Source organism: Mirounga leonina, unplaced genomic scaffold (assembly GCF_011800145.1).
Source record: "Mirounga leonina isolate KUSES-001 unplaced genomic scaffold, KU_Mleo_1.0 Mir_55, whole genome shotgun sequence".
In the NCBI taxonomy this organism is placed as follows: domain Eukaryota; kingdom Metazoa; phylum Chordata; class Mammalia; order Carnivora; family Phocidae; genus Mirounga; species Mirounga leonina.
The window spans coordinates 2,490,786-2,511,882 of NW_023270816.1; the positions used below are offsets into that span (position 1 = coordinate 2,490,786).

The following is a 21,097-nucleotide window of genomic DNA, read 5'->3' on the forward strand; positions in this document are numbered from 1 at the left end:
CAGACCAGTGTGTGGTGTCCTGCCAGCCATGTCCTTACGGACAGTGGGCCCAAGTTACTAGGGGGAGGAGGTGTCTTTATTTGGGTTTTGTTCTTTGTTAGACTCATAATGCTTTAGTAAGGTTGTTGGGGGGAGGGGTTGCGCCTGGAGCCGGAAAGCAGGGGCGCATTCCAGGCCAGGGAAGGGAGGCGCTGTTGCAGTGTTGTGTGGGGCGCGGGCCTCGGAGGAAGCCATGCAGGAGACCTGAGTCAGGGCAGGCCCAGTGAGGGCTGTGCCTGAGAGGGGCGCTGGACACCCCTGGAAGGCTTGAGGCCATGTGTGTGAGGGGCTCGGCCTCAGAGCAGCCTTTTCTCCTTGAGGGCGTGACACCAAAGGAAGGGACAGGGAAGAGCTGCTTTGACACATTCTCAGGGAAGACTGTGCAGACCCCAGTGATAGATCATATACAAAGGGCTGTTGGTTGAGTGTAACTCCCCAGATTTACATAAAATAATATAGGTTCATGTTAATCTGTTATTAGAGCTTTTGTCTGGTCCAGTCCCCTCATTTTTCATGTGAGGAAACGGAGGGGCAGTCAAGGGTCTTGTCTGAGGTCACAGGGGGCTAGTACCTGGGCCAGCGTACCAGCTTCCTGGACAGCCTGCTGGTCAAACCTGTGCTCCTGGGGGCCTGCCTCCAACCCTCCCGAGTCTTCTGTTTTCCCTCTGCGAAAGGGGTAATACTGCAGTCTCTCCTAAAGAGTTGTTGCGCAGGTTGAATTGACCAGGAACGCGAAGCACTTGGCCAGCACTTGGAAGGACTTGAGCAAGGCTAGCCATTGCCGTGGTTGTGGTCACCTCTCCCCTTCTCAGTCAGTGGCCAATGTCTGTTACTAGGGGAAACACTGGAAACCAGAGACCTGCAGAAAACTGAAAAAAGCTGAAGACCCGCCACTGGTGTATTGAGCACCTGCCACGTCCAGGCCCTGTGCTAGGAGCTTTCCGTGCGTCATGGAAGGAGCTTAGATTCTGGCTCATCTGACTAGCAAGGGCTGAGGCTGTCCCCTGGTGAGCCACCTGTGCTCACAGACAGGATGAGAGGCCGAGTCTAGCCAAGGAAGTCGCAGCGGTGGGAACACGTTCTTGTTCTGTGTTATGGAGTGTGACCTTCAGGATTCTAGGCTCCTATTAAAAATGTTTGGCTCTACAGAAATAAAATCTTAAAAAACAAAACAAAACGGGGCGCCTGGGTGGCTCAGTTGTTAAGCGTCTGCCTTTGGCTCAGGTCGTGATCCCAGGGTCCTGGGATCGAGCCCCACATCGGGCTCCCTGCTTGGCGGGAAGCCTGCTTCTCCCTCTCCCACTCGCCCTGCTTGTGTTCCTGCTCTCGCTGTGTCTCTCTCTGTCAAATAAATAAATAAAATCTTAAAAAAAAAAAAGTATATATATACAATGGAATATTATGCAGCCATCAAAAGGAATGAGATCTTGCCATTTGCAACGACGTGGATGGAACTGGAGGGTATTATGTTGAGTGAAATAAGTCAAACAGAGAAAGATATGTATCATATGATCTCACTGATATGAGGAATTCTTAATCGCAGGAAACAAACTGAGTGTTGGAGTGGGGGGTGGGGTGGAAGGGATGGGGTGACTGGGTGATGGACACTGGGGAGGGTGTGTGCTCTGGTAAGCGCTGTGAACTGTGCAAGACTGTTGAATCTCAGATCTGTGCCTCTGAAACAAATAATGCAATATATGTTAAGAAAAAAAAAAAGAAGAAGAAGAAGGTAGCGGGAGGGGAAGAATGAAGCGGGGGAAATCGGAGGGGTAGACGAACCATGAGAGACGATAGACTCTGAAAAACAGACTGAGGGTTCTAGAGGGGAGGGGGGTGGGAGGATGGGTTGGCCTGGTGGTGGGTATTGAGGAGGGCACATTCTGCGTGGAGCACTGGGTGTTGTGCACAAACAATGAATCATGGAACACTTCATCTAAAACTAATGATGTAATGTATGGGGATTAACATAAGAATATAAAAAAAAAATGTTTGGCTTCCCTGCTTGTGGTGGTGGTGGAGGGAGGAGCAGTGCTGAGCCCCTGTTCTTACGCAGTTGCCCATCTCGTGTCGTTCTAGGGAATGAAGATTTTCTTCATGGTGGTGGCAGCTGTGTATATTTTATACCTTCTGTTCTTGATGGTGCGGGCCTGTTCCGAGCTACGTCACATGCCTTATGTCGGTAAGTGCCGCATCGCAAACTGCGCAAGGCAAGGTGGGCCAGGAGTTGACCTCACACAGTGGGAGGAGTGGCTGGCAAGAGGCCTGACCTGGATGGGGACCTGTCCCACTCCCTCATGCTGGGGGGGAGACCAGTGCCTTCAGTCCCTGGGGAGCCACAACAGGGCAGAATGGGTAACTCTGGGCCTCAGACCAGCGCTGGAGGCAGGCCTGTGGGGTGGAAGCCCCCTGGGGCCCTGGGTGCCAGTGTGGCCATTGGAGCTGCCTGAATCCTTCCAGAATCGTACCTTGCAGAGGAGGTGGCTGGGGCCGTTTTCCTAGTCCTGAGTCAGGGCAACTCGCCTGATCTCCTAGGATCCTTTCCCTCAATCTGTCACAATCAAATAATAATGGCCATGGTGTCTCTGGGGATCCTCCCTGACTCTGGGGAGGTGGGACAGCATTTCTTCTGGGCTTCAGGTGCACACAGGCTTAAGGTCCAGAGGGAGGAGGGGTTTTGTTCAGAAGGCTTTGCTTATTTTTTGTCTTTATTTTTAAGCTCCCTGAGATGAGAATGGAATTTACTTCCCAAGTGGTTTAATGGGGTATTTCTTTCTTTTTCAGATCTCAGGTTAAAATTTTTGACTGCATTGACTTTTGTAGTGCTTGTCATTAGGTAAGAAGACTTTATTTCTTCCAAGAAGCAAAACAGCGAATTTGTATTTTCCTGTCATGCGTGTCTTTTCTCCCCTTTTAGCAGAGTTAATTTGGGGGCATTTCTAGCCAGATCTGTTCAGTCGGTCAGAGGGCCTCCTGCGCCGGGCAGGCACTGAGGGTGCACGGCGGCCGGGAGAGCTCCTGTTGTGTTGTAAACGCCCCGGGGAGTGGCCGGGGCTGAGCCGTGTGGCCCGAGCCCCTGCTTGCTCTGCCGGCGCCATGTTGGAGCAGCCACAGCCCAGCGCGGGGGAAAGGACTAGAATGCCGTGCGTGCGTTCTTGGCACCTGGCATCCTTGTGGTGCTCCAAGGAGAGGACGGTGCATTTGAATTCGGTACCGTGGGTGTCCTTGACCTGCAGCGCGGTGGCCCCGGGGGAGGGGACGCTTCGGCGGGAGTCTGCGGAGGCTGAGGCCCGGGGACGAGGCTGTTGCTGTGAGTGCACGCCAGGTCATCGTCGGGCTGTTTGTGGTTTGTCTCCTTCTGCTAAAATCCAAGTCCAGAGGGAAACAAATCTGGTCACTTGCCTTTCTTCCTTGGCGGTCTAGATGGCAAATAAGTGGCTGCCAGCCCTTTTCCTAGGCGGGAACCGCACGCAGACTCTGAGAGGCGGGCTCTGCAGGGCAGCTCTGGGTCCCCCGGCTGCCTGAGCTGCGGCCTCCCGTGCGCACCCGCGTCCCTTCCCGCGGGTCGTGCTCATCGCTCACCACACCACACGAACTCGGCGGGGGCTTCGTGGGCTCGCGCCTCGCTCAGCACCCGCGTTCACCTGGAAGCCAGTGCCCGCGTCGCGAAGGCAGCCCTTCCTCAGCGCCTGGTGCACAGGCGCTCTCTGCTTGTCACACGTGCTCCCTCATGCGCCCTCGCGCGCTTTTACGCGCACACACACTCACACACACTTTCACTCACTCCCTCACACAGACTCTCACATCCCCGCCTCACACACTCACCCCCTCACTCTCACACCCCTCACTCTCTCACATATCCTCTCACACACACTCCCTCTCACACCCCCGCACACACACACCCTTTCTCTCTCTCACACCCTTCACGGCCCCTCACACGTCCTCACTCTCATGCAGTCTGAGTCCGCAGGTTGGCAGTGGGACACCTAGGGTGACCTCCGTAGAGTCTGACTCAGCAGTCATTCTGCCTTTATGGTCTTTCTTCATATAAGCTTCAAGGGGACTCAACTGTTTGTCCAACAAGTGTGTATGGCGTGTCTGCTCCGCTCAGCAGGCCACCAAGTTCCTCCCTCTCACGGGGCTTGCGTTCCAATGGAGGAAGACGGTGATAAACAAGTAGATCAATAGCATACGTCCTATAATGAAAACCGAGATGTGTGACGACGGCAGAAGAGGTTCTGCTTTAGACAGGGACCGGAGGGGACGTCTCTCTGAGGAGGGGACACTGGCCTGGGGCCTGAGGGACGAGCCCTGCAGACACATGGGGACAGCAGTGTCCCGGGAGGTGAGGACGTGAAGGGAGGGTGGCCCCCGGAGAGGTGAGGTCGGGCCCTGCACGCCGCCAGGAGGAGTCCCAGTTTATTTTCGGGGATGGGAAGGAACCCTTGGGAGGGGTCAGAGCCGGGAGGTGAAGGGCTCCGATTTGCGCTTTTGTTAGCGATCATCGGTCTTGGTCCTTGTGGACAGTGGACCACAGGGAGGGGAGAGGCGCGCGGGGTGCCGATCTGGAGGCTGTGGAGTTGCTCAGGGGAGAGCCGCGTCGGCTGCGGAGCTCCCTGTCCTCAGAACCTTCTGTCCTCATGTGTATCCGCAGGCGGGTGTCTGAACAGAGGCGCCATGCTTCCTCACTGTGAGGATCGCTGGGCCCGAGGAGGGAAATGTGACTTCCTCAGGGCCTTGTCGTTTGTGGTAGGAGTTGGTCGTGGAAATGAGATCTAAGGCAGTGCGAGAAGGGAAGGACGTGCCGATGGGGTGCTTCCGGGCCCCTGATGCGGGGCTGCGACATGGTCTGTGGCATGCTTAGCTGCTTCTGCCCCAGCAGCGGCCCTCCTGACTCCGAGACCAAGCACCTGAGGCCGGGGTGCTGTGTGCGTGTGCGCATGTGCTCTCGCAGGCCCGGGGGTGCGCACGGGTCCGTGCGGAAATTGTAGTGAACGGACCACGTGCGCGGGGTGAACGGAATGAGTTCTGTGAAGCTGGTGCCATTTCCTCAGCTCTGTTTACTTACTGTCCCGCCCCCTTTTTTTCAGCATCGTCATCCTTTATTTAAGGTTTGGAGCACAAGTATTACAAGACAATTTTGTTGCTGAGCTGTCAACTCACTACCAGAATTATATCCTTTCAGTGGGAAGCCTTCAGCCTTCAGGGCCACGCTCTGCACGGGGTGGTTAGCGTGTCCGGGCTGCAGACGTGAAGAAGAGGCAGGTGATCGCACTGTGGTGCCTTGCGTGCCGCGGGCCCCCCCACGGCCCACCCCCGTGGGCGGCGGCTCAGGCTCGGCAGGGCGAAGCGGTCCCGAGGGAGTCACACTCCCCAGCTGCTCTCCCCCCCACCCTGCTCTCGGGTCCCTGGGGATTCTTCGGGAACCCAAGCCCCATTCAGAACCTCGCATCAGTCCGAGGTGCCTGTTCCCCCCACGGAGCACTGAGGGGGAGGCTGAGCCTGATTTGAGAGTCCTCTCTCCCCATCACCCAGATGTATCCAGCTGCGGTGTCCACAGGTTGTGGTGATTAGGGCAGTTTAAGCCTGTGTCCCCAGAAAAGGCTCATAAGGTAGCAGGATGTCCTTCGGTTCCTGCGTGTCCCTGAGACCCGTGGGACAGGCTCCTTGTCCACTAAACTCCTCTTCAGATGCTTGGCCGCTGACGGAGCTTGCCACTCCTCCTTTCAGTGATGGCGTCCATCAGGGGGCGCTTTAGAGTTGATCCCTTATATCTTAGCTTCTTTCCTTGGGGCTTCTTACATCCTTAGAAGTAATGCAGGATTTTTCAAATTTTAGTGGCTGGATTTCACACTAACCTTTTATCAACTTCTCAAAGGGGTCTGTAATGCAGAAAAGATGAAGAACGACTGGTTTGAGAGACTGTTCCAGTTCTTGATTGCATTCTTTATTTACCCATATGTGTGCACAGCCCTCCTGCCCTTTGTGAGTAACTTGATCACATCAGGTCCTGCCACCTCCAGAGGTTTCCATGGATAGAAAAGAGCACGGTGCACCTGTTATTTACAGGTGACCTTGAAAGGTTACTGTAACCTTTGGCTGTGGGCTTGCCCTCTGGGGTCCTGCTGTTTGGGCCTTGGAACCCCGAGGTCCTCGCTGGTGGTGAGCAGTGGAAAGGACTGCTGTGGTTAGAAGGAGCAGCCAGACTGAAAGCAAAGACCCCAGCTGAAATGTCCAAACACGTAGTGTTCCGGGGCTGCTGATTTCCCTTGACCAGTATCACCAGCTGAATTCTTATCTTTCTATGGCTTGTTGAACTTTTACCTCTACACTTTGGCCTTTGTGTATTCTCCATCGAAGAACGCCCTGTATGGTAAGCCACCTTGGGGCTGGGTTGCTGGCCAGATGGCTTCACAGCAGTTCAGGACCCACCTCCCGGGTTCCCTGTTAGTGCTGGGCCCCCAACCCTAGCACAGAGGGATGAGGTAAGCTGCAGGGTGAGCCCTGAGTCGTAGTTAGAACACAGCATGTGCTGTGTCATTTCAGCACAAGACGGGAACAGTGGTTCTGGTAGTGGGTCCCGGCACAAGCATGTCCCTGAGCCGTGTGAAGCCAGGTCTGTTGCACGCTCGTGCCATGGCCATCCAGAGAAAGCCAGAATGTAAGAAGAGCCAGACTGTCACACAGGCTGAAAAGGACGGGAACTTCCTGACTTCCTGGCACTTGGGCAGGGGTGTAGCATTTCAGGCCCACCGCCTGACTTCCGTGTTGTGTGAGTTCTCCAAGCACCTTCGTGAAGAGGTCCCACTCGAGCCTCACAGCAGCTCTGTGATGAAGATGCAGTTAGTGCCTCCTGAGATGAAGAAACGAGGCTGGGTGGCTTGCTTCCTCCCCGGGGTGGGAGGGAGCAGGGCGGGCGCCTCTGGTCTCCCGGGTGTTTTCCGCCCCCGCTACCCACGTGGACTTGGGAGAACATAGCCGGGTCACAGCTGCCGTTGGAGGGTTCCCCCTGGAGCCTCTCTGCTCCGGGTGCTTCCACCGCGCGGTCTGCCCAGCAGCCTGCCAAGTAGTGATGCTGCCCCTGGCTCGAACGCGAGAAACAGGCTCGGGAGCGAGACTCATTCAGGTCACACAGATAATAAATGGTGGAAGCGGGGATCTGAATCCCGCTCTTTCGGACTCCTGTCCTTTCCCGGTAGCATCTTGCCTCCCCGGGCTAATCACATAATGCTTTTGTTGGCCTCCAGAGTCCCAGCTGAAAGACAACCCTGCATTCTCCATGCTGAATGACTCTGACGATGATGTGATCTATGGGTAAGTCCCTGCCTCTCTGAAGCCTTCTATGGTGAGCGTTGCGCCTGGTTTTGTGCATTTACTGAACAGGCTGTTAATCATTCTAAAATGATTTGCAAGGCATTATGACATTTCTTTCACCTGGGGGTGTCCCATGATCCCATGGGGTTCTGTTTTCACGTTGTTCTGACTAGATTGAGCGGTGTTCCTTTTTTTGAACACTTGGCATGGGTGGTGCCCACAGGAGGAGCAGTTCTCCCTGGCAACGGGCCCTGGTGCTCGGTGGGGGGTGAGGAGTGGGCAGGAGCAGCAGGCGGTAGAAACGGGGAGCGCGGAGCCGTGAAATGCCTTCTTGCTGAAATGGCATGTCAGTGTGGAAGAGAAGAACAGAAGATGAGCTGTCAAAAGCCGACTGGCATCAAGGGTCTCTTTTGTGACAGGAGTGACTATGAAGAAATGCCCCTGCAGAACGGCCAGGCCATCCGGGCACAGTACAAGGAGGGCTCCGAGAGCGACTGAGCCCCCGGCCGCCGGCAGGCCGGGCCGACGCTTTCCCGCAGCGCCGCTTCCTGGCCTTCCCCGCTCCTGCTGGTGTTCAGGCTTGTCTCATAAGCCCAGATTTCCTGGTCCTTATTTGTTTACGTATTTTTTAAAGGAAAACCAAAACCAAGGAGAAATTTAAACATTGGGCCAAATTTAGTGTTAGAGTGGCTGCATTTGGGAAGAGTGGCGCTGATAAGTGTAAACAGCCAAATCCCTTTTCCGGATTTCGGATGAGAGAGTTCATTTTTAGTGGTGAGGAGGTAATTACTCCTCTTTTTAGTAGAGTTATTATTATTATTTTTTTAAATAATCTGCTCTTTCTGAGTCCATGGAAAGCCCTTATGAATGAGATCGTCAGCATGGTGGCGTTCTCCTCTTTCTTCCTTTCTTCCCTGCCCTGTACCAGTTTCAGCCCTTTAAACTCAAAGGGAAGCCTATTGTTGTGTCTGTCTCCCAAGGACATTCCTTCCCCCTTGAGTGCTCTGGGTAACCAAGCATCCCAGGTGACTAGTAACTCCTGTCTGTTGTGTGAAATGCCTAAGTAATAGCTTATTAGGGAAATGGTGGGCGAGCAGGTTCTAGCCCTTCACTGCCACAGGGCAGAACTCGTGTCGTGAGGGTCTGAGGAGGACTGGCTGAGATTCATAAGGAAAGGGTAAGATAACCGACAAGCGCCAGCTCGGGGAGAGGTCCTGCTGCCATGGTTTTCCAAGAGCTGTGTACACACGAGTGTGCGTGTGAGCGGACGTCGCTGTGGTTGGGATGGGAAAGAGGGTATCCGCTACAGTTCCTACAAGCTGTCATTTCTACAGCTCCTTTAGGGATAACACCCCGTGGAACTTTATTATTTTTTTATAAAAGCTAAACAAAGGATATATTATAGATTCTTTATTGTGAAAAAGTTTTTCAGTTTCACATTTGAAGCCTAGATGATAGAAAGTGAAACATTTTCGATGATTTGTGGAAGCACATCTTTGGGTAGAAGGTCACTTGCTGGGAAGCAGGCCCCGCCCTCCAGTGGCCAGGGAAGAGGAGGCCCTGCTCTGGAAGACGAAAGTTGTCTCGAGCTGCTGAATCTGTGGCATCATAGAAGGCCCTGGAGAGTTGCCAGTTCCTTTATGTCAAAGACTAAGTGTACAAGTCTGGTATCTCCTGTCCTTTTCCTCTGACAATGACGTCTTTCTTGAACCGTTAACGTACCGTCACAGCTAACATCCTAACGGATGGCGTCTGGGCAGATGCAGTGCGTAGGATAGGATTGTTCCGCTCTGCAAGCAGTACCTGCGTTTTCTTCATCTATGCATTAACTCTCAAATCGCTAAAAATTGTATTCCACTTGAGGTAAGGCTGGGCCCTTATAGAGGTTCATGAGAGACTTCTCATGACTTAACATCTGTTTAAACTTTAGTGATAACGTACCTTTAATATGGATTCCATTTGTTTTTAAAACCTTGTAATTATGAAAGTTTGAATTAAAACAACTGTATTATTGCAAGGGTAATTCAAGTTTACGTGGTTTTTACATTTTCCATGGTGTGATTACTTTTTTTGATTCTGTGTACTCCAAGGTATTGGAAAAATTTTTCTGTTAACCAAATTTTTCAACTTCTACTAACTATAATTTTATGTAAATGACGAAAACTTGTGCTGATTAATGTATTCTAATATGTGATACAATTTACAAGTTTTAATCATTATTAAATGTCCATAATTTGGAATGCTGTTATTTATCAGTAAATGTAAACTATTTGAAGCATTTAGCCATACACATTAGAACTTATTTTTAAAACTTGTCTTTGTCCTATAGTGTAATTATATTATAAACTGATGATGGATATCTTCATACTTGATTCTTCATGGCATCAAGTCACTGAAATGAAAATATGTGAGTCTTTATTTACTTTTTATAATTAAGTTGGAAACAAAAAAATTATAAAAGGAAGTATGTAAGGGGAAAATGGTTCTTTGTTAAATCGTGCGTTTTCAGTCTTGTCTCTGGTATATCATAATATCAACGTATTATGTACTCCATGTAAAAATTTGCTTGAAGTATATAGCATTTAGCATGTAGTGTATATGCTGTATTAGGTTAACACACTCCAAGTCTGCCAGAAACTTTAGACAGGAGCAAGAAAATTGTTTTTTTCTTGGAGAGTATCAATTTTGCAAACTTCAGTTGTAAATTCAAAGGGCTGACTTTAGTTCTTCCATGGTAATGGCTTGAATAACATCATCTTTGGGATAATTTTTTACACTGGTCCAGTCTAGGGGAACCTGGAAGATGACCGTACGTATTTCAGCTTCCCTAGGGAGAGCATCATTATCCGTGTGGGTAATAGGTCTGCTTGATTTATTATTAAATCATTACAGCAGTGAAGTGATGCAGTTTTCTCTCTCTTAAGCCCCATTTGAAAGGCTAGAGAAGGGGATATATAAAATATATTCAAGGTTTGTAAGATTGTTCCTGTACATAATTACAGATTGCAATAAAAGTTTAGATACATTATGTAAACCCAGCCCACTAAAGGGGCAGATTACAAGAGAACTCTCACCAGCCTCAAGCATTCCATGAACTATTTACTGAAGCTACAGTTGTGTTAAGTCGGTCGCAGTATGGTCAGTGACTTATTTCCTGGAATCCTCCTCACAGGGAAAACCATGGAAGCTCATAGATGGGATGGTGAAAAGGGACATCTAGTTAACATACGAGTTAAGTCACTAAAGAATATTTATGTATTTTGAGGATTTTAGAAACCAGTTGCCTTAGAGGTTAGACTTTTGGGAAAAAAAGCTACAAATCTTTTCCCCAGGCCCAAGGGAAGTCGCTTTAGTCTGTGACATCTTGTTATCCTGTTCATGTTGACTTGACATGTTTTCGATATACTGGTAACTATAATACCACACAGTGAAACAGAACTTTCTGCTACTGAAAACTGCCTTTTTACAAAAAGACTGTATTTGTAAAATAAAAACTTTAAAGTTCAAAAGGAAAGATAGAACTATGTAGTAGATCTTGGAACTTGTGTCCATGAGCACAGTAACCCCTGATCACAGAACGATCATTGTAATCAATCGAAAGTGAATAAATGTTTATTTATGGCAAACTTAACACTTTGGAAAGGGCTTCATTCTGAAACTTCCTTTCTGGTACATGTTAATAAATTTTACATACTCGATTCTTACGTGATTTATTTGCTCCTGCGTGTGGAGTTCGTTTGGCCATTCAGGCATGAGTGCTTTAGGGCCAAAAGTAGAGCTTTCTTGATTTCAGCAAGTGGACACAGAAGCGTGTCTTTATTCCTGTGTGAACGTGGCCCATGGATGAGCGCTGAAGGTGAGGTCACAGACTGGGGCTTGGGGCTCACCTCCCCTCCTTTAAATCAATCAGATAACCTCCCAACGTGGTTGCTGATTTATAAATAAGGGCCTAATTGTGGACACAAAAGGATTATGAAAGCGATGGTGGAAGCCCTGCAGTACGAACACATTTTTGGAGGGCTGCTGCCGACAAGCGGGGACACTGGGGCAGGAGCCGCCGCGCCGCGGGCCGGGCAGCGTGCGCGGCCGAGAGCTCTGGCTGCAGCAGGGACCAGCCGGCTAGCTCCCGGAAGCCGCAGGGTCCTGGGCCCGACAGTCAAAGCAGCACATCCTGCAGTGGGGAGAACCAGCGCCAAATTCTAACTTTTCCTTTCTGTTTTTGCAGTTTTATAGATTCTAAAGTCACTAGTGAAATCTGAAGAACTCGTTTGTGGTATTGTTTAGACTATGAAGAAAAACACAAACTTTAAAGTGGAATAATTTATTATTCTAACCAAAGTACAAAGTATGGAAAATTAGTGTATCTGAGTCATCCAGAGAGTAGAGAAAGTTTCAAACTAGCAGATTTCAGTTTTTAGCACCTTTGAAAAGAAACAGAGTTAAGATGGGTGGCAGCACAGGCCTGAGCACCCAGGATGACCGTCCTCAGACTTGGCTGTGCCGTTCACAGAACGGGGCAGTCACCTGGCTGTCGTCGACGTCGTGGGTGCCACGAGAAACACTTGAAGAGAAGGAGAAGGGTGTTCGCTGGACCCCCGCCGGCCGCTGGGAGAGGAGGAGTGCGCAGACGCAGGAGGTTCAGATGGACAGCCCGAAGGCGCTGACGATGCAGTACATGGTCTTGTTCTCCCACCGCACGGTGCAGCTCCCTGTGGGGAGAAGGCATGGCCCTCAACTCGGGGACGCGGGGGCTCGCCATCCTGACTTCTCAGACTTCTTTACGGCACACGAATAAAGAAGGCCGCTCAGACCCTGCTCTATAAAATGTGTCAACGGGTGACTCTGATATGCATGCATTCAAAGACCTGAAACAGCCAAGCATGTTTCAGAAAACTCTGCCTGGAAAAATCTAGATCTCAGCAAGGTCGAGGAGGTGCCGCAGAGGCTTCAGCGCAAGGCCCATGACAAGCGTTCAGGGAACACAGGGAAAACCATACCGTCAGTAGAGCTGTCCCAGAAGCAGGAACTGGCCGTGTGTAAGCCCGCTCCGTTCTTCTGCATAATCACACAGGTCACTTCAATGAAAACAGGCGTTTATTAGAGAAACCCACCCGGCAACACACCTTCCTGTCAGCCGACTTTCAGCATTCCGGGGCAGATCCCGGGGAAAGGGTTCATGGGAACAGTTGCCGGGGTAGACTGGCCCCGTGACAGTGACACGCCACAGCCTTCCCTTGTCCTCCCCCCATGCCTGCTCTAAATGCGTCGGGTGTGAAGTGCTGGGAAGCCCAGTGATGGGCACCCTGCAACTGCTGCAGCCGCCCAACAGGCCGGCTGGCTGGTAACGCACACAACCCGGCGAGCTGCCCCTACTGGGCACGCGCTTCGAGGTCGGACGCCAGAGCAAGTACTCCTCTCGGCAGTATTTCAAGAACCACCCACAGTATATACGAGAAGCAAAGGTGCATTACCGATGTATTTAAATGGCTTTCCCAGCTTGGTGAGTTGGCTTAAAGTTTGTTCTACGACATTTGTGGTCCACTGATTCACTTTGCTGTGCTGATAGGCATTGCCGCCGATTGCGCTCTCTATAGCCTGGAACGCGGGGCAGAGGTCACGGTTAGCAGGACCCACGAGCAGCGCCTTCCAGCCAGTACCGGGGCTCCTCGCCCGCAGCCTGCGGAACTATACGCTGCATAAAGCGTGAGCAAAAGCCACGAGCACTCCCTTGCAGGTACACCTTTGTTGAACAGTGTCCTCGTTCGTTAAGTAAGTTTTATATTCATTTTCTAAAATCCACACTTACATAGGATCTGTCAAATTTTAAAAACATGTTGACTGAATGTACTGTTGACTGTTGCAGTTGGTACCTGGAGATGATAATTTTTGTTCCTACTGAGGCTAGAAAATACTTCCTTTGCCCATTCCTTAAAGGTATAGCAGACAGAAAAATCTTTACTAGGTTGTACAACCGACAACATACAAACCTATGCAAATAATCGTGTGTTCAAAAATATTTCCTTTACTCAGCATTTTCTGGGAATATGTTAACACGTAAGTGCACTTTTCAAATAGAAAACGAGCCCTATATATTACAAAAATTATTTTTTGTACTATTTTATTTTAAGGTTATGATGAGTTTTTCTATTTGAAATAGTCTCTTTCTGTGCTGCATCCCGGTGAGGGTTCATGCTGTGTAGCTCAGAGGTTACTCAGGAATACGTACGGCTGCTTGCCCCTGCTCTTGCTCAAGTTTGTGGTTAGGCTATTACCATTCTGTGGTTTTCTGAGCCTCTTTATGTTGATGCCAGTGTGCCTGCCTCTAAGCAGCTTTCTTCTCTACCCCTTTTCTAGCTGGAAACCAGAAACGTGAATTCCGATGACAGTTATGACCTAAAATAATTTGGTGAGGGCTCAGTTCTGTCCTCAGACATGCAGAGAACAGTCCTGGGATCTGAGTTGTGCACACTGGAGATGGATTAGGGTCTACTGTCTGGGACAAAAGCCCAGTGACCTTGCTTTTGAGGAACAGAGTGCTACCTATAATCGCACCCTGATTTCTACCTATTTATCCTGGGACTCTGAGCAGTCACATTAAATACACCTCGTTTAGCTTCTGGCCTTCCCTCTGCACCCCCGTCCCCCCATTGTCATTGTCATAGCTCCTTCTCATCCTCTGACCTGTTCTGCTCCCTTCCCAACTCAGAGCATAAAATGAGGTGGGGACATAGGCATTCCTGGTTTAAAAGGACCCAGTTATTACTAGATCTGGATATTGGTGAAAGAAGTGGGGGGCATCAGTCAAGCTAAACCTCTAACTTTGGCAACTCTCTACACATACACTTTGGAATGCACTGTTTTTCAGGGAGGGAGGAAAACTCCCCTCCAATTCTGGACTCACCCAAATTTATTACTACCTGATCCTTACAAGAGCGCAAGGGAAGAATTAACCTATTGCCAGGGGCAAAAAAGCTGTTGAGGCTGGTGACCACGTGAGAGTACCACAGCAGTACTATTTCATGCTTTCATGGAGACTGGGAGAGTCTACTTTCAACTGTACTTGTTGCCTGGCAACTTGAGTCAAAGATGACGCTGAAAACAAGTGAGATCACAGGGGACCTGTCCCCACTTCTCACAGTTCGACTGTGGTACCACCACCTTCCTGCCCCCTCAACACACCGTGTTCCATAAGAAACACCCTGTGTAAAAACAAAAGCAAACTGTTACAGATCCTGCACAACAACTAGAAAATCATCTGTGATGGTGAATAATGTATATGGTAGAACAAAATCATTTTGCTTTTTGGTGTTGGTCACAAAAATAGGTTGTGGTTCTTGATCACTCTGGCATTAGATAATAATTTGCATTAGAGTCAATTCCAAATTACACACATAATCTCAGCTGGTACTTTAAACTTAGATCACCTAATGGCTTTCCTCTGGCCGCTGGCTTCACAGTCTGTGCTCAATTTACACAGGAAGAGAAGGGACTAAAGAAAATCTTTCTGGCCTCATTCCTGCCCCAGGTTCCCCCAGCACTCTGCACTATTCCAGCGCCATCTGCCTCATTTCAGTCCCTCAAACACACCATACACAGTCCCACCACAGGGCCTTTGCATACACCCACTTCCGGAATATTTGCGCCCTCTTTTTGCTGAGTTAACGCTATTCCTACTCATTCTCCAGATTCTAGCTGTGAACTCACCAGGTGCGTCAAATCCCTCATAGCACCATGTACTGTGGCAGTTACCACACAGGGAATCCACATTTACATTTTCCAGTGTGATGATTTCTTAAGTGCCTGCCTGGTCCTGCCCCATACTGTAAACCCCTTGATGGTCAGTCCCTAATGCCCCCTTGATATGTATTTTTCCAATGAATGAAGAACAAATACCCTATTTTGTCTTCAAGGGAGGTACCATGGTCAATAATGGCAAAATAGGTAGTTTAGGAATATAAGAAAAATAAATAGGTAAGCCCCAACTGGATCATCAGGTCTTAAGTAACTGGAAGTTACTCAATTTTTTTTATATTCACTCTTTATTCAACACCAGAAATATTTACTTGTGTACCATGACCGTGAGTCTTTTATGTTAAAAGGTTATAGAATCAAGCCTTAGTAATATTCAATAATAATGCTAGTATATAACATTTCCTGTCTGGTTTAAAATATATAATTTACATAATATGGGAGTAATTCTTATCTACATATTCACTGAAGAAAACTGTTATTTGAAATGCCAAAACACACAGGTTCATTTGAAACAATTCCAAGACAGTATTTAAAACACATTATTTTGACTCATAAAGCCATTAATCAACATTTTAAAAATAAGCATTCTTCCTCTTACCTCTTTTACAATGTTGCTCACTTCATCAACAACAAAAGCAGTCTGTAAGCAAGAAAACTAGTTAAGTTTGATGGCTTTAAAAGATCGGTTTCCACTGCATTGATTAATGCAAATTTAGGTAATGAACATAATTCAGAAATGACGACTTAGAAATAACCAAACTAAACTTTTCCTTTTACCAAGGAAAACACTACAGAGACTCAGAAATGCCGAGTGGCTCTGAGGATCACAGAGCCGGTGAGAGGCAGTCAGAGGAGTCTAGAATATGTATATAATTTAGAGGGTTTTGGTTTGTTTTAATCATGCCATGGTCCAAAAGGCTGACTTCACTTTAGATTCAATCTCTCTATCCATTTCAACTGGCTACTAGGATCATTAACAAACACAGAAGTTTAATGAGTTACTTGACTTTTGTTTAAATTAGCTGACACTTTTCCCGATGTAAACTGATTAGGAGGTTTGAAACTTAAGACGTTTCTGTTTTTGTTTTTATCCACCATTAGTGATAAAATATACAATGATTATACTATTTCCCGAGAATTGTTTCCTCCTTAATGCTGTCCTACTTCAGGACTACAAAACCGGCTGCTTAGCACAACTATTCTCCACCAGTGCCTCAGGAGGAGCTGGAAGGTGGGCTGCCACCAGTAATCTAATGGCGGGAGTTTAAAGATGGTTTTCTTTTTATATAGGGTACATCTGAATGGGTACAAGGTTCTGTCTGAGTCCTGCGAACAGTACTTAGCTCTGGACATTCCTTCTAGAGGGCAGCCCCAGCCCCTCAGTCATTGTGAATCCTGGTGGAATAAAGTCGAGTGCCCTGCTTTTGGCAGTGAGCTTTCCTCCCTGCTAGAGGCTGACTACTGTGGCCCTGTCCAAGCAATGCCCTTCTTTCCAGGAGGATCAAGAGCAGACTGCCTGAAGCCCTCTCACTTGCTGTACTTAGAAGAAGGTATACTTGGAGACAAAACCAACTCACCACATCAATGAAAATTTGCAGTATCTCAGAGATTAAATGATTTCTTGAGGTTTAAAGGATCCTTCCAAGGGACTTCCGTGATCCTCAACCATACGGAAAAGTCCCTGTGTAACAAGCCATATGGCCCCACCCACTGAAATCAGTGGACTTTTAGTGGAAAAGTAGAGCAGTTGTACAGAATCCCCTGGGCACTTTCAGCTTCTACAGGAAATATGAACAATGAGTTGAGAGTAGTCTTACAAAGGTCCAAGTATTTACATGAAGTTAAGAGGCTATGCAGAAAAGGCTTAGTTCAGAAGAGAGTGGAGTGGATTAGTAAATACCTAAGGCACGCCTACCAGAAAGAAGTCAAGGTCTCACCCTCCTAAGGGCCTAGGGCTTTATCTCCGGTAAGCAGATGCTCTGTTCAGCCCCTTCAATTCACAGATCTGCAAGTGAGATCTGGAATAATGAAGTCCCTTAGCCACCTCACTGCTGGGAGCCAGAATTAAAATACCAGTACTAATTCTCTTACAGTGTCATTTCCTTTTTTAAAAAGGTTTTATGGGGGGCGCCTGGGTGGCTCAGTCGTTAAACGTCTGCCTTTGGCTCAGGTCATGATCCCAGGGTCCTGGGATCGAGCCCCGTGTCGGGTTTTCTGCTCAGCGGGAAGCCTGCTTCTCCCTCTCCCACTCCCCCTGCTTGTGTTCCCTCTCTCGCTGTGTATCTCTCTGTCAAATAAATAAATAAAATCTTAAAAAAAATTTTTAATTAAAAAAATAAAAAGTTTTATGGATATTCCTATAATACAAGCCATTTTCCTGTATTAGTTTACAGGGAAAAGTTTTTCCTTTGCTAGGTGCTCCTGAACCATGTCTTCTCAAAAGTATCCACTTGGTTGTTTCCGGCATTCAAACACTGATGATGGCACTGCCATTGTGTAGTACTTAGGAAATCAGATCAAAACTGAAACTCTAGCATCAGTCCTTAAGCCTTAGATTTTTTTCTTTCCCTTCCAAACATTCCTGCTCAAACTAAGTTTCAAAAATGATAAAACATCAAACCTCACCAAATTCATCATAGTTTTCATTTTTGACAGGCTGCATAATATGTAGGACTCTATTTCAATTTCAACAAGAATTATTACTTAGCAAGAAGAAAGTGGACAACTATTTTTCTGTAATAGCAGCATCCATCAGCTATCGTCCCTGAATGCATGTTAAATTGAAGGAAAGCCACCGTTAGAATAAATGTCTTCTGCTTGGCAAATAACTGTATGCTCTACCCTGCTTCTTCACTGAGGCAATGAGAGATTATTCCTCCCCCCCCGACCAAAAAATAGGAGTTCCCACACTGACATATCAAACTCAAACTGAAAATGAAACCTAAGTGGTGGTGGCCGTGGCGGAGGTAAGCCCCCCACTGAAGACCAGGTGTGGACCTGCAGACAAAGGGAGCCTCTCCGGCTGTGCACTTCTGCATTTTGCAGACAGCCCGAGACCTGAAAGATGTGACTGCATGTGCGCGTGCCTGTCACTCCGGAGTCGTGGGTTACATCAGTCAGCAGGCGCACACGCGGCCTTCAGTCTTCCCCACCCGTGGGCGCGGAGCACCTAGTCCAGGGTGGTGTCTGCACCGCCGAATAAAGGGAGCGAGTGATAGCACCCTCCCGGAGGTCCCGCCTGCGTGGAGCAGGGTCCAGCGGGGCAGCAGGGCGGCGGGAGGGGAGCGGATCGGGGGCGTGGCGGGTGAGCGCGGAGCCAGACTCCGGGCGCCGCTGGGCCAGGGGCATGGGGCGGGCAGGGGCGCGGCGGGGCTGGGGCGCCGGGGACGGGAGAGACCCTGCCCCCGGGAAGCAGTCCCCGGGCTGCGGAGCCCCTCCCGGAAGAACGACGGGGCGACGCCGCGGCGCTGGGAGCCCCTGCCCCGCCCCGAGCCCCGCCCCCCGGGCGCGGCGCCGACGCCCCGAGCAGGCCGGGCCGGGGGTCACGCGAAGGGCGGGACAGGGCGCCGGTACCGTCAGTTTGCCCGGGGGGCTGCCGCCGCCCACGTCCGGACGCGGCCCGGGAGCCCACACACGCCCTTGGCTGCCGCCGCCCACCCGCGCCAGGCGTTCTCGGCCTCCACCCTTCCCGTCGCCGACCCGGCCGTTACCTCCTCACCAGCCTGGTAGTCTTCCATCTTCCTTCCTGCGCGTCGCCGCCGCCGCCTCCGGCTCCCTGAGTAGCGCGCACTGCGCAGGCGCACCCAGGCTCCGCCCCTCGTGCTCGCGCCTCGCCCCGCCCCCGCCCCGGACCCGCCCCGCTCTAGGGCCCCTCCCACGCCCGGCTAGCGGGGCTGGGGACTTGGGATTCGCCCCTCCTCCGGTCCTCCCCGCGGTGGTTTCCCTGGGAACCCGCTCAGTATCCCGGCAGCTCACTGGACCGCAGCAACTAAAACAAAACAAATGTACAAAAGCCGTTCTCCTGTCCGGCCCTTCCCTCCAGCTTGTACTGTGTGGATTAATTTGAACCTTCAAATGGGTTCAGACATCTAGTAACAAATTGTAAAGGGATTTCTGAATATGACGAGCAGCGTGAGAAATTGCTCTCAGTCTTCCTGGAGATCCAGGATTAGGAAACTTTAGCTCTGAAGGAAACCTTCCTTTGGGGAGGTAAATTTTCTCTATAAATGAGTTTTTTCTTTTTTTCTTTAATGACCATTCAAAAAAAACATTCTGGGTGGAAAATTTGTAAAATGCTGCACACTTCCTGGCTGCTTTAACCAAACTGAGCTAAACAGACACTTGGATACAGGGGTCATTCTGAAAATTAGTAATTGTACAGCACTTTCCAAGAAGGGCTGGACTATGGGCATATGTTTGCATGTCCTCTGAGGCTAAGATCTTTGACTTTGGGTCTGCTTTTTCTGGTTTTACTATGTCCTTGAAATCAAACTGTCACTTCTTACCTCTCCAAAGCCCAGTTGCTAAAATCTACTTCCCATCCCCCCAGGAAGAGCTGACCACAAGCCCTTGAGATGTGGTAGAATTAAGCTACAGAGCTCACTTTTCAATCCATCAGAGAAACCCTTGTTGTTTCTCTCCTATGAATCTAAGTTCCGTGCAGGCAGAAGCCATTTTATTCGCTGCTGTGTCCCCTACCCCTTCAGTTGTGCCTGGCACAAGTGGGTGTATAATTAAAATTGATTGAATGAATGAATGATTTCCCCACAGGAAATCTGTCGGTTCTGCCTCATGCCCAACTGCAGAGAGCTGGCCAGTGGAGAAAGACGCCATTGCCTGCCTCCTTGTGGGAAGCAGAGGGCAGGTGAGCAGGGGGCCCAGTGGTGAGAGAAGCGACAATTCTGAACTGTATTTTCCTTTTCCGTTTTGTTCCCGTCCTAGATCTGGCTTCAACTCACCTGTTTAGTGGTTCAGCCTTGTGCCTCACATGTGATTCTAATTCTGACATTTCTTTGTCTTGGCTTCCTGACATTCCCAGCTTCACCTGAGATCCCATTTTAGGTGTCCTTCTGCCTGCCTGGTTCTGGGCCCCCAGCGGCACCACGCTCCTGAGCCGAAAGGGTCTTTTCACCGTCTTCCAGTTTTCTCTGGCTCTTCTGCGGTGGACCTGGAAGCCCACTAGGTAAGTGTCTTAGAATTATATGCAAAGCCAGAGTGAACAGGTTCTGAGTGCCAATCTGCATTTGAATGTTGTGAGGTTTGGGACATCTTTTAGAAATTGTTTTCCGGGGTGCCTGGGTGGCTCCGTCATTAAGCGTCTGCCTTCAGCTCAGGTCATGATCCCAGGGTCCTCCCTGCTCCGCGGGAAGCCTGCTTCTCCCTCTCCCACTCCCCCTGCTTGTGTTCCCTCTCTCGCTGTGTCTCTCTCTGTCAAATAAATAAATAAAATCTTAAAAAAAAAAAAAGAAAGAAAAGACATTGCTCCACAGCCTTTTAGAAACTTCCTAATTCAAATGAGTTATGAATGGCTGCTGGGTTGGTACATTAGTAATGCATAGACTTTGTGTTGTAACTGAAACTCACCAGCATGTGCATAAATCAACAGAAAACATGTAAATGTGAATTTTTAAAAAAATTTTACATGACTTTAGCTTCTGTGCATTGGGTACTGCTCTCCAACTTTATCAAAGACCATTCATTAAATGATCTTGGCATATGGCCTATTGAGTCTGCCCCCAGAAATGGATAAATTGGTCTGTTTATCTTCCGAACTGTTTGTCCACTTGTTCAACACACGTACATGGAACACTCGCTGTGTGTAAGCCTCTGAGCTGGAGCTGAGGCTACAAAGTTTACTGAGATATGATATCTATGGCAAATTTTTAGAAACAACTTTCTGTAAACAGGACGCTGGAATTCTCTAGGCTGAGTGATGTAGTGCTTGGAAAAATTCAGTGATATGGTAGGATATTCTGCCTAATGGATGTACACTCTG

General features: G+C 49.2%; 3 protein-coding genes across 6 annotated transcripts in view; 2 read left to right on the forward strand and 1 right to left on the reverse strand.

Annotated features, from left to right (window-relative positions):
• The window catches only part of LOC118001966 (transmembrane protein 181), a 71,124-nt gene extending 60,076 nt beyond the window's left edge, over positions 1 to 11,048 (forward strand). For all 3 annotated transcript variants that reach the window (XM_034992176.1, XM_034992178.1, XM_034992177.1), the window contains exons 12-17: positions 2,116 to 2,218; positions 2,821 to 2,872; positions 5,127 to 5,209; positions 6,320 to 6,409; positions 7,284 to 7,350; positions 7,770 to 11,048. In XM_034992176.1, the coding sequence (XP_034848067.1) occupies positions 2,116 to 2,218; positions 2,821 to 2,872; positions 5,127 to 5,209; positions 6,320 to 6,409; positions 7,284 to 7,350; positions 7,770 to 7,848 (474 nt within the window). In that variant the 3' untranslated portion in view covers positions 7,849 to 11,048. The remainder of the gene's footprint in view (positions 1 to 2,115; positions 2,219 to 2,820; positions 2,873 to 5,126; positions 5,210 to 6,319; positions 6,410 to 7,283; positions 7,351 to 7,769) is intronic.
• Positions 11,049 to 11,655: 607 nt separating this feature from the next.
• On the reverse strand, positions 11,656 to 18,903 carry LOC118001967 (dynein light chain Tctex-type 1). 2 transcript variants are annotated; one of them, XM_034992179.1, is made up of 5 exons: positions 18,813 to 18,903; positions 15,701 to 15,742; positions 12,822 to 12,945; positions 12,348 to 12,425; positions 11,656 to 12,059 (listed from the first exon to the last, which is right to left on the reverse strand). In XM_034992179.1, exons 1-5 carry the CDS (start codon positions 18,837 to 18,839, stop codon positions 11,989 to 11,991), a joined length of 342 nt encoding a protein of 113 aa, XP_034848070.1. In that variant the 5' UTR covers positions 18,840 to 18,903; the 3' UTR covers positions 11,656 to 11,988. The 2 variants fall into 2 exon arrangements, with proteins under 2 accessions (XP_034848070.1, XP_034848071.1); XM_034992180.1 differs by lacking the exon at positions 11,656 to 12,059 and having other exon boundaries at positions 12,350 to 12,405.
• Positions 18,904 to 19,728: 825 nt separating this feature from the next.
• Positions 19,729 to 21,097, forward strand: part of LOC118001964 (synaptotagmin-like protein 3) — a 94,366-nt gene continuing 92,997 nt past the window's right edge. Inside the window, exons 1-2 of the mRNA XM_034992173.1 lie at positions 19,729 to 19,966; positions 20,164 to 20,284. The gene's annotated coding sequence lies outside the window, so the exon portion shown is untranslated. The remainder of the gene's footprint in view (positions 19,967 to 20,163; positions 20,285 to 21,097) is intronic.